The following is a 16,529-nucleotide window of genomic DNA, read 5'->3' on the forward strand; positions in this document are numbered from 1 at the left end:
TTCGTGAATTTCTTCAATTTTGATTGGTTAATACAGTATTTTTCTATTTTATGACGTGTGTCTACTTTATCACCTTACTCTTCTTTCTCTTCTTTTCTTCGAAGAAGGTGGGTCAGTGAAGAACACAAAAAAGATGTTTTATTAATTTGATGTACAGACAAGAAAACTGATGATTCTGATGTTCACAATTTGCAAACTTTTACGCTATTAAAATAGGTTGTTGCTGTTAATTGTGTAACTAAGACTAAAAACGTTCATTTCAACCAGGCCTTAATAGATTCTGTTATCAGCAGAATTTAGCAAAATTTAGCAGAATTGTCAGAGTTCGGCTTATAGAGCAGAATACTTTATCAGAGCAGCAAATGGAGCAGAATTTCAATCATACGGCAGAAATTTAAAAATTTTTCTCAAAATTCGTTTAGTCTTCTAAACGTTGTTTTAGTATGCCTTCAATTTAAAGCGGGCTTATAACTTTTCAATGCATTTTTCTTTAAACGGCTCTTAAACTTTCTTAAAAAAACACAAATTGTTTGTTTTTCAAAGTCATGTTCTGTAAGGCAGACGAATTCAATCTAGGACTTTTCGCTAAAAGGTTAAACAAAATACAAATTTGATTTTGAGTCTTTTTGATTGAATATTTTTTTTGTGTTTTGCTTTGAACTACACAATGAAACAGAATACACCACTTTTTTCACATACTTGAAGAAAAGCTTTTTTATGAAGTGCAAACTGAAAAATATTTTCTTGCTAAAAAGATTTATGAAGTCAATCAACAGACAGGCAGTTTTCTAAGATCACTTCCAGAAGAAATTGAAAAAATAACTCAAAAAAGACTGTGATGACAACGAAATCGGTTTTAATCTTCAGAGTGTGTTATTCGTTGCCACTAATTAAACGACTCATTTATTTTGTTGTTTCCTTTCGAAAAATTAATTAACTGAGTAAAATTGCTATCTTTATTTTAAACAATATAGAATGAAATAGCCTTAATATTTACATATACGATTTACAAGCTCAGTAAAGTGGTTCCAACGAAAAGAGTTCAGTAAAGTGGTTCCAACGCAAAAAAAATTCTATTTTTCTGGTCATTTCGGCCAATATATTTATTTGCTTTAATTTTTAATTTAAATGCAGAAGCATGTTGTTTGCAATCAGATTGAACTTCACTGATTTAAAACGCATAAATATTCATTTTGGGCCGTTAAGTCCATAATACCAAGGTATACTAAGCTAAAAAGTGTAGTAGAAATTTACACCCTGAAAACAAAAAGGGCAGAAACAACAAATAGAAGGTTTGTGGGCGGAACCCATCAATCAGAAATAGACCTTTCAGTGATATTCCAGCAACTTATTTGATCAAAGACACCACCAACAAATTACTACAAAAAAAGAAGAGATAAAAAATCAAGGATAGCCGGTTGCTCTGCAATTAGCAAATATTGTTCCAAACATATTAATAAAAAAATTACATGAAAAAGTTTTTTTTCCAATTACTGTCGTCTTTTGTGCGTGGAGTGCTAAGAAGATCTGAATATAGACTTGAAATTTAGGCATATTTGGCAAACATATGTGAAAAAGGCCAAAACGGTGTTTTTTTGTGATAAAAATATAAGAAACAGAAAAAAAATTCATTTATCTTTTTTTATTTTAATTTTTTCAGAAATTTTTCAGCTCTGCTAAGTTTTTTTACTCCCAGAATATAGCTGAAAAAACTTTGAGAATGAGTTATATTGGAGTAAAACTAAAATTTCTCGGTTTACAATTCTATAATTGACCTGTTCAATTGCTTTACTTGCTCAAAATTGAACTGAAACTGCAAAAATTTTTAACCAGTTCCTCTCAGCACTGCGACAACGTTTAGAAATTTTGAATGTCGTTCGAATCACGACTGAAAGGATGTTAATTTGATATAGAATTCCAAAAAATTTTTTTGGTAACTCGTTTTGCGTGAAAAAAAAATTTAAAAAAATGAAATACACACGAATACAAAGGTCCTCTCATTTTCAAGGGTCGGAACAATAAACGACCCCACCTATTCAGATATTGATATATGTAAACAGTTTTTCAACATTTTGTACTCTCATTTTTGTATATCTACCCTTCCTTTAACGAAACAGGCATATTTAGGGTTTTGGGAAAATAAATTTTTCGTAGTAAGATCGACAAATTGTTCTTTCAAACAGCCCCCAAACCCTCCAAAAACTCTTATATTCTCCTTTGGTTTAAACTATTTCACTTGTTAATTGCTCCATTTTTGGCAATGTAATGGTTATCGATGTTTTTTTTTCAAATCTTGTTTCATTTTCGTTCGAATAATATAGTTTATTTTTTCGAGAGAGATTGCAAAGCTTCTGAATAAATTGCGTTCTTCTGATCAAATAATCTTTGTTTTTTGCACTGCTTCGTTCAGTGCCGTGTCACAGAAAATTTTTTGAATGGTGGAGTGATGCGGTTGAAAATATTTTCATTACTCTTTTCTTCAGGTTAATCACTTTGAAATTTTGAAGCAATTTTTGGAAGAAATGCAGTTTTTTTTTAATCGCGATCAGAAATATTTTATTACCAAAATTGAGGTGAAAGAGAGCGGTCACCTACTTCCTTTCCTTTGCCCCTGACCAGCTTCGGTCCACGGTACGGGTTTCACAGAATAAAAAACTGTCTTGTCTTCTTTTAGTCTAAGTTATTTCATGCCGTTTGTGTTTTTTAACAGAAATCTCTTTTTTGAAGCTTTTTTTTATATATGAGGGTTTTTTAGCAGAATTTCTCTGGATCTCATTTTCAATTTTACATAGCTCGTAGGAGGGCAAAGCCTTGAATATTCCGATTGCCTTCTAGTGTCCATGAAGCAGTCTTTGCCTTAAAAACTTTGATGAGTTTTTCAAAAACTAACCATAAAAAAAAAACAAAGAATAGCCGGTTACTGTGCATGGAGCACAAAATGCTCCGACTCTTTCAAAAATACAAAAAAAAACACTTTTTTTTCAATTCAGTGGTCGTTTTTTACTGCATGGTGTTATAAAAAGATCTGAAAAAAAATAGAACTAATTTGATCTGAAAAAAATAGAACATATTCGACAGCCATCTTAAACGAGGCCAATTGGAAAACAATTTTCGTAGAAAAATGACAAGAAAAACGAAAAAAAAAATCGTAAAAAAAATTTGAAATTATTTTCTAATATTTTTGCAGAATTTTTATGAATTTTTGAAACTTTTGGCTCATAAAATGGAGTTAAAAATTCTCAAAAACAAACTGTACTCCTAAAAAGCTTATTTTCAAGGCTTAAATTTACCTCCACGCTCGCTACTTAGCACGAAATTAGAACAAAAACCGAAAACTTCAAAATCGGTTTTTCTCACTTGAGAAAAAAATGTTCTAATACTTTTAATGTCATTCGATTAACGACTGAAAGATTTTTTGTGATACCTGATTTCAAGTGGAAAACAAAAAGAAGAAAAAAGAAAAAAAAAAACTAATACACACCGTATACAAAGTTCTTCAACATCTTTCAAATGGTCGGAACAATCTGTCTCAAAATTCGTCTGGAGAAAATGAAACCACCGAGTACAAATTTTCCGTCATTTTCTTCGGAAGTAGAAAGAGTTAAAATTTTATGGTTATTTCTGCTGGTTTTCTTTCTGTTAACCTTTATTAACCTTCTGTCTGTTGGTTTAAAAAGATTAAATTTAATATATAATAGCAACACGCAGCTGTATGTCAAAACACGCAACAAAAAACTGTCAATAAAGATATGATTAATTCTGTTTTTTGTTTCCTAAATTGAAATTTGGCTAAGACCGGCGAAATTCAAATAACTTTTGAAATATGCTAAGGCAGGCGAAAAAATTGTTTCTGCTAGAGAAACGCCAATTTCAAGTGCTTCCTTCTTACTGGTTGAACTCTTTTTGTTCAAAACCAAAAAAGCCAGTTGAAAGTGTTATCCGGATAATAGTATTTATTTAAGAACATATGTTTTCCAAATCAAATAAAAACAGGATTAGTGCGCCAAATTAGTCAGGCACTACTGCAGTGCCTTTTTAAAAAAAAACTGAAGTGCTTTTTTGCAGCCGATAAAATTTTTTGGTTTTGCGTCGACGCCTTGCAGCGAGAAACAGGTAACTTAACTTTAAAACATCAGTGGTGCATTTGAACTTATTGGCAAAGCTATTTTCTATTTCAAAATTATTGTTTTTTTTTCAACTGGCTTTTGAGTTTTGAGCGCTCATTTTTTAATGATCGTGTTATAAGCCACCAGGGGTGATTTTAGTGCCCCCCTCCCCCCCTATTTGTTTCACCCCCTAAAAACCCGAAATCATTCAATTTGCTACTATCTCGAATAACTAATTTCGAGAATATCGATCGCTATAACACATAAAAATTAAAGAACTGCCATTATTGCGATGATATTTTCAAAAGTCACGAGTTATTTTGTCGTACTTCTCATTTTGAATTCGTTTTAAAGCGCAAAAAGTGCAAACAAACTAAACATTCGCAAGCTTTTGTTGCACATGAATTATTACAACGGTTTAAAAACTTGGCTAACTGGTAGGGCTTTTACGAACTTTTATCACTTAGGAGATCAGATTCCCCTGAAAAACTGGACAACTTCATCAGCAAAAGGGTGTTTTAATTGGTATTATTTTACAGACGACACATCCTAAAAAGTTTGTAAGGCGTTTTTTTTTAAAGTTGGAGGGAGGATAGCCGAAATTACCGAAAAAATGAAACTTTGTATAATAATCAAATTCATAATGAGACAATCGTGAAATCTTGCCCCGACAAAAAATTCAGTACAATGGCTAGACAAAAGGAAAATTCTAAATTTTTTATCATTTCGGCTAATAATTTTATCTGCTTGAAATTTCAACTGAAATGGCAGAAAAAGTCGATGGGACTTGATTGGCTAATTAGCCAATCAGGTTCAGCCACAATATATTCAATTCAAGAGATTTAGAACTAATGATTTTGGGCCATTTAGTGCATAAGACCCATGTCTGCTCTTATAATGGGACCATTAGCAGTCTTACGAAACCATACTTTTAAACGAGTACCCAAAATTTTGGAAGTCCATTTCATTCGTTCCGAATATATACTTGCTATTAGTGTAGTTGCTTTTTTACTTTTTGCCCTTCACAACCAATAACAAATAGTAAGTGGTATAATCAGGAGTGGTACTAAACGGGCTTGCGCTTTTCCAGTCGGTCCAAATGTATCGTTTTTTGGGCGTTATTTACATCGAGGCTTGTTAAGTTGTATTTAATCAGGATATATGCTGTATTTAATTAGCCCCCAAAATTGCTAGGCAACGAGAAAAACAAATCAACTATTTGTGATTCTAAGAAAATCAAAAGTTTCTTGAGTCAAGTGATGTTTCGGGCAGGGGCGGATCTAGGATGTTTGTTTTTATGTGGGAGAACTTTGTTTTTATATATAAAAGTTTTGAAAACGTTGTCAACCTTTTTTTAAGGTCGATCTCATTGATTTTCTGAGCGCTTCCATAACATTATAAAAACCCTAATTAGAAAAAAATTTGACAAAAATTTACAGATCATCTGAAAGTTAATGTTGTCTGGAGCTCACTTTTCAAAAGATATTTTACCTGCGGTTTCTTTTGTAAATTTCTTTATAGTTTGCCAGTATGTCCTATTTGAGACAATTAACGCGCAATATATTTCACTCCATTAACGAGCAGGCGGAGATTGAATCCGTATTGAAAATTGTTCCAAGTTGGTTGAAGCAAGCTATTTGCCATATTTGCTACATTACTGAAACTAAAATTTATTGCATTGTTTTTTGTATGGTATATGGGGGATGCATTTTTAAAACCATTTTGAAAACCTTTTTAACAATGTGTACATTTTCCTTATATTATCATTTTTTAAAAAACAAACACTGCTCTATAGACCATAGAAGGTAGTCGAGTCGGATCATTCATGGCTGTGCCTTGGTACGAATAGTTTTTACAGTTTTTAAATTTAATTAAGTGAAGAAAAAATTGCGTGTTTTACGATTTCTAGTGTTTTTAACAAACAGTTTTGTATCATCTGAGAGATCGAACTATCATTGCGGTTTTAGGCTGAGAGAAAATTTTTGAATTTACTCCGGTAGTTGTCACTACTATGGCTGGAGCAAATAGATACTAGTGTAGACTTGAAATTAAGCGCAAAGTCAAGTCTTTACTCTCTAAAATTATTTTAATGTGCGTTTTGGACAACATTTACTTCAATTTCCAAATTAATTTTTTTTCAGACCCAGAACAAATGATCGAATCTACCCTCTTAAACTATCCTTATTTGGTTTTAAAGACTTAGCAATGAAATCCGGGTCTGAAAGTTTACTAGCCTAACAAAGTAAGAAACAGCGGAGTTTAGTAAAATTTCCACTCTTATTACTTCCCTTTTTCTAGCTGAGATTGTTTCACGTCGTATGAACACTGTTTTTGCTCCAGTTTTTCAAGAAAAAATTCACTACGATGCAAAACTAAGTATAGATGAGAACAACTCGCATTTTCGAACCATTATAACATTGTAAGTATTTAAAATCAAATATCATTAATTTCATAGATGCGAGCTCTGATTGTTTTTTTTGTGTATGTATTTTTTTTGCTAAAATGAAGTAAAGGAGATCAAAAATGGACTCTGAAAACAGGCATTTTAGAGATTAAATGTCTGAATTTGCGCGTAACTTTGTCCTGAAGTGTATTTCCTATAACATATTTTTCCAAAGTAAAAAATGACAATTTGGCCCCTTTTTTGCTATACCAGCATTTTGGATACATTATTAATAGCCAAATTGACAATCCATTAATTGATAAGGTTTTTATCGCAGATTGAGTTTGTGCTTTTATGCCCAAACTAATGCGGATAAAATTCGAATTATTAGACAGTCGTCACCAAAATTCAGTATTTACAGATTGTCGTGATCGGAAGTTAGTATTTTCGGGCTTAGCAGACCAATGTTATGTGTTTGCAACCGGCGCAAGCCGGGAAACATATTCCGCAACCGGCACAACCGAAGAATAGTTTACCGCGACTAGCGCGACTAAAAAAAATAGCGTTTTTTTTCTGAAATTTGAAGCCTGCTTTTTGTAATGACATGTCACCAAATTTGTATATTTTACCTTCAAGTATCGTTTCTCGGCTTCTCGATTGAAATCCTGCGAAACTGCCACGTACGTGGTATGTTCTGAAATTGTTCCAAGTATGTTCTGAAAATGATGACTAATTTTCACTACATTGTCTCAACTATTTTTAGGCTATCGCGACTAACTTTGAAATTTTAGGCTTGCACTTAATTCCAGCCGCACAATTAGTTTGGAAATTTGTGCCTCTGGAAGAAAAAAATTAATTTTCTCATAAAAATGCGGCCCATCACGAGGATTATGGAGATTTTTGGGGGTGTTTTCAATTATATTCAGCCCCTCTCAATGATCATAGAGGACAAACAATTGAAATTTTCACACAACAAAAAAAGATTGATAGCAGTAAGAAAGGCATAATACTAAAAAAAATTGTCAAAACGAAGCAGCTGACTTAAACAAGCCTCAAAATTGCTCTTTTCTTTTGTTTGCCCTTTTCTCTACAAAAAATTCATAAACATGAGCGCAAATTCGGTTTCTTTTTTCGCTTAGTTCGTACTTTGCGCATATTTTCAATTAGTTAAGCGATAATAAATGTATCAGCTCTGCATTTGTAAGTAGTATTGATCCACGTTTACATTTATATTGTTTGAGGGGGTAAAAGATAAAAAAGACTGTACTGCAATAGGTCGAACTCCACCAATTACATTTAAATTTAAGACGAAAACCTGCAGCTGTGCGGAATAGAACCCAAACGGTGTTTTTTTTTAAATGGGCCTTTTACCAGACTTGATACACAAACTTGATCGGAAGATGTAGTGACGTAGTTTAGTTTTGTTAAAGGCAATCATTTCACACTTCTTGACTTAATATAGTTGCGCTATTCTGTTATGGTCTGGTAAAAGGTTGGTCTGGTTATAAAAAGACCTACCCGCACTGACAAACTTGAGATTGAAATCGATGAAAAAGTGTATAAAAATCGATTTACGATAGCCCATTTAGGTACGTAAATCGATTTAAAATGGATTAAATGGATTTTTACGGTAGAAAAAATTCGATTTGTTTGCATAAAAATGGATTTAAATCGATTGAAATGGAGTTTTGCAAGGTAGTGAAAACCATCAAAATCTCAGAACAAATTGATTTACTAAGAACAAATTGATTTGCGAAACAAAGAAAAATAGAAAAACTAATAAGAAAAAATCATTTTTTGTGCAGAAGATTTAGATAAAAGTTATCCTCATAGCTTTTTTTCAGACCAAACGTCAAAACGAAAAATTTATTGAAAAGCACATGTTAAAGTTTTATTTCCACGATTTTTCTATTGTTTGATATCTACAAAATCTGAACATAATCTCTATATAATTTGTATAAAATGAGTATACAAAAAATACCCAAAAATCGATATCAAATCCGTAGGAAAAAAAAGCAAAAAACATTGACAAAAAAGGGTTAAAATCGATTTTAAATCAATTGAAATTGGTTTTTAAGCTACGCTTTTCTATTAAACCAAATCGACTTCAAATCGATTCAAATCGATTTTTAAGGTCTCCACTGCATTATCTGTATTAAACGGGTAGCCCCTGTTTGAGCATTGTCACTGAAACCCACTAGCAAACAATAAGATTTATTAATTTAATTGATAGAGCTGATAGAGGTAAAGTTCGGTCAAGTAGAAAGGCTCAGCCTGTCGGAAGGTTCTCACTGAAACGGGATAGCAAACAATAATATATTAGTCTAACTGATAACGCTAGAGGCGGAGCAATGAGCAGAATGGGTCCAGAAGCTGAAATTCAGGATGCAGGGAGTGTACCTTATTTCTTATGGAGATCTTTTACAAAGCACTTCATACCGTTACTTTTGCATCAGTTTCAATTCAAACATTTAGGCAAGTTTAGTTCAAATTAAGCGTGTTCTTCATGAAAATGTCCAAGTTAAGATTGGCACCAGACAATAAGATTAGCCGGATTTTTAAATGCATAACTTATATACTGAAAAACCTCTTCAACAGTCTTTTAACTGTCATTGTTCCAAAATCTTCATTAGAGACTCAAAATTTATGAAAGAGCTAATAATTGGTAGAGATAGCTCATTAAATTGAGAAATTCTTCAAAACAGACTGAAAATGATTCATATTTCATGACTTTTTGACAAAATGATCGGCTTGAAGTCTCTAATTTTACGATTCGGCTTGAAGTCCCGTCGGCTTGATGATTTTCACCCCCTCTGATTAACATATTTATTATAGGTGTTTTAGTTTTTGATTTAAAAGTTTCTTTATTGTTATGGGGGTTATTCTCATGCGCGAAAGACCGAATGAGCGAAAAAGTAATCTTATTAACGATCTCCTCCCCTTTCTTGAAAGGGGGATTGTTAAGTAGATCCCGTAACTCTTTTTAATTAATTCTGTCTGTCCGAACTTTTTGCAACTCTCTATATTACTAATACTTTTACGAAGTGAAGCCTCGTTATAAGTTTACAACTTGAATTTTGTTCTAGAAAGATCAAAAGAAATGAATGCAAAATGTCTAATAAGGGACTCTCTGATTTGAAGAAAAATCGAAAGACTGTCTGTGTCTATACCCGAGCAGTTTCGCCATTCCTGTCTTGAATCATGAGCTGCTCACCACAACGTAATTTCAAAGTGATACTTGTTATCGTCCTTGTGCTAGTAGTATTTTTATTTCACTTTTGTTTATTTGATCAAAAAACTTTCACATTATCTTTGCTGGGTTTTTCAACTATTGATTCAAAATCTCCAACTTTTCCTGTTTACGATGTAGTAAATCCACAATGCCAGAAATATATAACTTTGGAGCCATTTACCTCGTCAAACTCTGAAGATCATCAGGCCTTTTTTCTCGAAACTTCTGGAAAGTCTTACTTGACAGGTCGACAAGCATGCTCGGTTGAATCAGCAGCCAAAGCTTCTGGACTTTCTCTGAAAGTCATCTTCAAGTCCAGATATGTAGACCTCGCTAAAAGTAAAAGTTTTTGCGACCTTTATTTGAATTACCAAAACGTGCAATTTTACACGATCGATTTTGGGGAGTTGTTTGAAAATACTCCAGTTGTTGGAATTGAAAAGAAAGTGGAGATCGTCGTGGCGCATGGAGTCTGTCACTACAGCGACATTGCACGTCTAGGTACACGTATGATAGCCAGCGGGTCCCTCTATTAGGCGCAGGGCTGCATCTAGCATTTTCTCCAGAAAGTTATAAGTTTGGAGCCATTTACCTCATCAAATTTTCAGCACCGCAGGCAAAATTTTGAAAAAACAGGCGTTTTTAGTCACTTTTTGAAAAATTTCTACAAAAAATGGCGTTTTTTCGACGCGCACAATTCCCCCTCAAATTTATTGAATATTGGCGCCAAAACGCCTTAAGAAAACTTTTAGAGTGTCAAATCGGATATCTCAAAATAGTACAAAGGACGTTTTAAAGGACGTTGATTGGTTGCGATGAGAATAACCCTCTCCAGTTTCTTAGTGGGGAATTGTTCACTCGGTCTTAAAGCTTTTGAGGCGATTTTCATAGATCTTTTTACGAGGCCCCAACTATCATACATGTACCCACATTTAGCGTTAATGTACAAGTATGGCGGATTCTACCTGGACATGGACATAATAGTCATTAATAGCTTGAGGAGTCTGTCAAATGTGTACGCCATGGAATACAGCAAGCCAAAGTAACGTTTGATGAACAGGGCTTTTCTCTTAGTGAAGTTCCATTTGTACCAACGTTCACTTGGGGACCGGCCTATAGCATGTGGACCGATTAGCATGCCTATGTAAAAGAATGGAGTTTAAAAATTCGCTATTCTTTTGCACAATTTGTTTGCTCAAAATTGCGATTTTGAACAGCGTGCACTAAGCCGAGTTTTTAATCAGGCGATTTTGAAATTTTTAATCTCCTAACAAATGAAGTGGATTTCAAATTTAGGCTGATTTGCTTTATGTCTGAAAGCATACGCAGTTAAAGCACTTATCGCATGCTAATTGGATTATATGCTAATCGCTACTTCCCCGTTCACTTGCATCGAAATGAAAAACGAGTCCCATTTGTACCAAAAATATTCAACTTGATTTTTGATTGGTCAAACTTGATTAGTCAAATTTTGAGCCAACGATTTATAAAATGAATTTTCTACTGCTCAAACAGCATAAAACCAAACAGCATAATAGTGTACGCCGCAGTCGGGCCAGCGTGTTGCGAGCTTGGCAACAGACTGCAGGACTCTATACAAAATAGATTTTGATCGGCATAGTTTGATCGGCATAGAGTTTGATCGGCATAGATTTTTTGGCCAATGAATGTTTTTGGTACTATGCGAATCCCTCTGTCACACTTGGTTTTTACCGGGACCCCTCTATCACATTTGTATTATATGAAAAATGAGCATTTTCCCTGTAACTGCTCACCTTCGAAAGGAAGTTTTATGAAACTTCTTTTTGTAAATACGAAAAAATATTTTCTCTCCCCCAATCTCGCACAAGCCTCAATTTAAGGGTAAAATGAGTGTTTCAAGGTTAATTATGCGCACCAAAATGTTTGCCATGGCCCAAATTAGTCCACGAGTTAAGTTTTTGAAGAATTGTACTATGTCAACAAAAAAATGCTTAAAAAAATTGGCGTTTGAGGGAAAAGGAAAAAGAGGCAAAACCTCAATTTTACGATGTAATATGGTGCCAGATAGTTGAGAGTTCCATCAGCGAATCAATCTTGCATTTTTTGAGCAGTGTTCAAGCACAAATTGACCAACAAACTACCCGGGTTGACCTCCATACACTAAAAATGTTGGTCACTCCATCAATGAAAAATGCTAGTCGTACATTTCTCGTATATGGGAATTGTATGCGTAGCATTTTTCCATGATGAAATTGTATGTGATCATATATGGGAATTGTATGACTAGCATTCTTACATAATAAAACTGTATGGTCATAAATGAGAGCAAGACTGCTCGTATCCGGGCGAAGCCCTGAATGTTCCGACTGCCTTTTAAGGTTTTATGGAGCAGTAATAACATCAATTATGGCAATTAAGCTTCTTTCAACCAATTTGGAATAATTTTAGCTTACGCGTTAATAGCGCGAAATATATTGCGCGTTAATTGTCCCAAATTGGCCAAAATGGCAATCTTTAAACCCCCATAACTTTACGAAAAATGATCACAGGTGAAAAAATTGAGCTCAGGACATCAATACCTTTTGAATGATAAAAAAAATTCCGTCAAAAATGGCTAGATAAAAAGTCGAAATTTGTCTGAAGAAAAAAAAACCCACCCCGAGCACAAATAATCCGTTACTTTCGTATCGAAAGTCGGAACAATTATAACTTTTTATTTATAACGTAATCAAGACTCAGTTTTCTACAGAAAATCATAAAAAATCACATTAGGGTTGTATATAAACCAGTACTATGGGTTAAGGTCATAGATGACAAAATTTCTAAAAATTCTGTCAAAAAACAAGGCTACGATTTCCAACCGCGGAATTGTTCAAAGTAGAAGCATTCTAGCCTATACAAAACTTTAAGTTTTTTGTTATGTTTTCATGTTATCTTCATCATGTCATCACAGATGGCCAGTATTCTGATACACATTATCTGCGAGTATATTACCAATAAACCAATGAGTTTTTCTCATTTGAGAAAATATATGACATTTGGTCTCCAAGACAAACGCAAAAACTTGCAGCGAAGTTCAAATATTATTTATCTATTTTTTTAAGTTGCACTTAAATAATGCAATTATTTAAGTTACATTTATGACCATACAATTTCATTATCGAAGAGTGCTAGTCGCAAAAATTTCATATATGGGAATTGCTAATCATATTGTTTTCATGTAATTTTTTAAATGTATGGGCCATTTATGAGAATTGTACGACCAGCGTTTTTGGTCAACTCGGGCATCCATTGTCACAGGGTACCTTTTTTTTCTTCCAACGTTTAACTTGGCATCTACTGAGCTACTTTGATACGCAATTCAAAAAATAACTGTTTTCACAAGTAATTTGCAAGTCTCGTCAAATTGGCCGTTGCTTATGGACCAAACCAAGAAGAATTCCTAACAAGGCTCCGGCTAGTGGCGACCTGAGAAGTATATGGCGCGGGTTAATCAGTGCTTACTGATTCAGTTGGAATCATCACCTGGAGAATCGCTAGGAACGACAAAAAAGTTCAGATAATTTAGCAACGATGAAAAAAAGTTCAAATAGTTTATCGAAGATGAAAAAAGTTCAGATAGTTTTTCAACGATGAAAAAAAAAACGCATCGCAGCTGATTACAGCGAACCGCTGTCGTGCAACGTTATGTGGTTGTTTTTCCGAAGTGGGGTAATTTGCCTTGTCATAGCCTACACGGATCGCAAAGATTAGGCTCATTACATGTCGTTTGAGCATAATTTGAGGCACTTGAAATGCGTAAAACTTGGCCTGAAGTTCTTTGGGTTTTGATTCCACTTGATTTGTTATCACTGACCCAATAATTGAACCTTAAAACAAATAGTATAAGTTGAATTAGCAGCTGGTTGCCTTGTAAATAGAACAGAAAACTTTCGACTCATTCTAGTTTTTTTTGTGTGGAGAACTTGATTTTGCATGGAAAAAACAAAAGGCACACCTTAACGCAAAGTTTCCCCCGCTTTCAATAGTCCGAGCAAAATACATTTTGGACAGTGCTTGAGACTGGTATAGACCGCGCTCGACGATTGGGCATGGTATGGGAATGTTTCGACAGGTTCCAACTGAATTAAAGAGACTTTTCGGGTTTGATTTCCATCCAAAAAAGCCTCTAGCGAACATGCAGAAATTAAAACAAGGATAGCCGATTATTGTGCAAGTAGCACAAAATGTTCTTGCCATAGTCTTTAAAAAGTCTATGGTCGGAGCATTTTTAAAGACTATGGTCGGAACATTCTGTGCTAGATTATCATTGATATCAATGATTACTGTGCTTTAGCGTGGGGTGATAAAAAAATCTGATGTATAAATCTGTATTTTAAGCATATCTGACATTCATAGTAAAAAAGGCAAATTAGACACTAGTTCCTCCCTATTTTCAATGATCAGAATTACAAACAGTAAGAACTCGATTATGGGGACCCATTATGCTTCTCGTAAGTTGAGAATAACACTTTTTTTCTGACAGATATACACCATCTGGATTATGTCACCGGTCGGGCAGTAGACTTCAAAGCTCACATCAGATCTTCAACGGCAATTTTCACTTGAGTAAGGGTCACGATCTACCATGGCGGATACTACAGCACGTGAACAGGACTTATGACGTCACACAGAATAACAGACATATGATTGGACCAGAAGTGAGCAGTTCTGTGATCAAAAACATGTACAATTTCGAACGCTTCTACAATGGGTTCTATCCTAGTCCTACTGGTACGTACAGCTTCAAGAAGCATTTCCCGGGTCGAGGTCCCAGACTCATGTCCAGACTTGCATAGTCGCGCCGAGAGTTTGAGGCTGGAAAGCCTGGACATGAGTCGCGCCGTGGGTCGCGAAAGCCTGGACATACCAAAATTTGGTCGCGAAATTACTGCGGATTAATTGATTGCGAATAAATTTCAACCCTTAAAAAGTTCATGTGGAAAACCTGACTTCTGCAAAAAGTAGTTTTTCCAGTATTTAGTCGAATGACTGAGAAATGGGAAGTTTAGTCTACAGTTGAACAAAAAATGTGACGCAGTATGGACAGTTTTTTGAAAAATGACGAGTTTCTTGAACTTTTGCCAAAGTTGTGAGCGTTTTTCTTAGTTTGGTACCTAGTAACGAATATCTCCCCTATAAAGAAATAAGGAGTAGGCTTTAAAGATGTTTAAGGCTTTAAAGTGTTTTTTTTCTTCAGGAAATAGCATTAGCAACCTCACCATTCTTCCTGGAACCGCTTTTTTACCCGCTGATTTCAAGGAGATCGGTCGTTTGCTGTGGCCTCGGACGGCCAACACAGCCTTGGACTGGGAACATCTGTTCAGATGCAGTTATATGGTGCATTTTTACTCCAACCGGTGGGGCAAGTTGAAAGTGACGGGGGATGCCTCAATCGAAGCCTACTCCTACTTGGGCCCAAAATACTGTCCATATTCTTTCAAACATTTGCTAGAGTTCTAAGCCATATCAACCTTCATCTATCAATATGCTCATAATTACAGCTATGAATTTTATAGCAGAAAGTGGTGATCAATCAATACAGTACATTTATCTACAATTATAAATTCGTTCATTCTGTGGGTTTTTACCCGCAATTTTTGCCATTTAAATTTTCGAACGCTGTTTTTTTTGTATTGATGAAAAATAGATTAAGTTTATTCCTCTTAATCAAGAGCAGAACAGTAGATGAAATATTGAAGCTGTAAGAGCTGGCTTAGGCACAAGACAGGTATTTGTTGCAAACGAGTTTGATAAGTAACTTCAAGAAGAAGTTATGATAATTGAAAAATCCCTCTGGATTTTCCGACAGCAGCAAAGCATCAGAAGTTTTTTTTACAACATATCAGAATTTTGCGCTTTCACCTCTGATTGTTCGACAATAATTGGAAAAAGTTATACCAAAAGGTGGACAACTTTCGCATAGTAAAGGTGTTGAAATAATTTTCCCCCTGTGTAACAGTCAAAACTACTTTTTAATTGAGTAGAACGATCGCATTAAGTCGAAAGTTTTGAATAGTTTTTAGAAAAGCAGGACAATTTACCCTACTCCAATCTACCTTATTCCTATGCCTAAAAGGCGCTCTTGGCGCCAATATTTAGTGATTTGGATGGAAAGCGTGACCGAAAACACACAATTTTTTGGTAAAAAATTTTCAAAAAGTGCCGAAAAACGATATATTTCTCTGTTTTTTCAACAATTTAACTGCAGCACAAAAAGTTTTCGTCAAAATAGGGTCTTTGTACTGCCGATTTGATTGATTTAAAAAAATTCAACAAAAATTTGAATATTTTTTGAAATTCCGCCCCCACCCCCGTGAAAATTCTAGATCCGCCCAGCCTATTCCTCTTTATCCTATGCAATTTTACCCTTTATACCTATTAAACTATATGTTTTATTCCACTCTACACACCGTGTCGTATCGAAAATACCCCGCGAAGAGTCATACAAAATGATCGTTCTTACGTCTATTAACGCAATTTCGAACTAGTTATTGTTGCGAATTTTGTAACCAAAGTAACGGAATATTTGTACTCGGGGTGGTTTTTTTTACTTCAGACAAATTTCGACTTTTTATCTAGCCGTTTTTGACGGAATTTTTTAAATGTCATTCAAAAGGTATTATTGTCTCGAGCTTAAATTTGGAGAGATATTTCACCTGTTATCATTTTTGTAAAAGTTATGGGGGTTTAAAGATTGCCATTTTGGCCAATTTGGGACAGTTAACGCACAATATATTTCGCGCTATTGACTCGTAAGCGGAGAGTTAATCCGTCTTTGAAATCG

At 34.5% G+C, this 16,529-nt stretch overlaps 2 protein-coding genes across 7 annotated transcripts in view; both read left to right on the forward strand.

The window, feature by feature from the left end:
• LOC134846093 (alpha-1,4-N-acetylglucosaminyltransferase-like) overlaps positions 1 to 15,360 on the forward strand; it is a 40,935-nt gene extending 25,575 nt beyond the window's left edge. For 2 of the 4 annotated variants that reach the window (XM_063863304.1, XM_063863305.1), the window contains 4 exons: positions 9,576 to 10,222; positions 10,658 to 10,763; positions 14,229 to 14,476; positions 14,943 to 15,360. In XM_063863304.1, coding sequence (XP_063719374.1) covers positions 9,691 to 10,222; positions 10,658 to 10,763; positions 14,229 to 14,476; positions 14,943 to 15,205 — 1,149 coding nt within the window. In that variant the 5' untranslated portion in view covers positions 9,576 to 9,690 and the 3' untranslated portion in view covers positions 15,206 to 15,360. Of the gene's footprint in view, positions 1 to 3,984; positions 4,114 to 9,575; positions 10,223 to 10,657; positions 10,764 to 14,228; positions 14,477 to 14,942 lie in introns of those variants that run through there. The other 2 variants (XM_063863303.1, XR_010162783.1) reach the window with 2 other exon arrangements.
• Positions 1 to 16,529, forward strand: part of LOC134846552 (centrosomal protein of 41 kDa-like) — a 604,453-nt gene that overhangs the window by 512,133 nt on the left and 75,791 nt on the right. The window lies entirely within an intron of this gene.

The sequence above is a fragment of the Symsagittifera roscoffensis genome, chromosome 5 (assembly GCF_963678635.1).
Source record: "Symsagittifera roscoffensis chromosome 5, txSymRosc1.1, whole genome shotgun sequence".
Taxonomy (NCBI): domain Eukaryota; kingdom Metazoa; phylum Xenacoelomorpha; order Acoela; family Convolutidae; genus Symsagittifera; species Symsagittifera roscoffensis.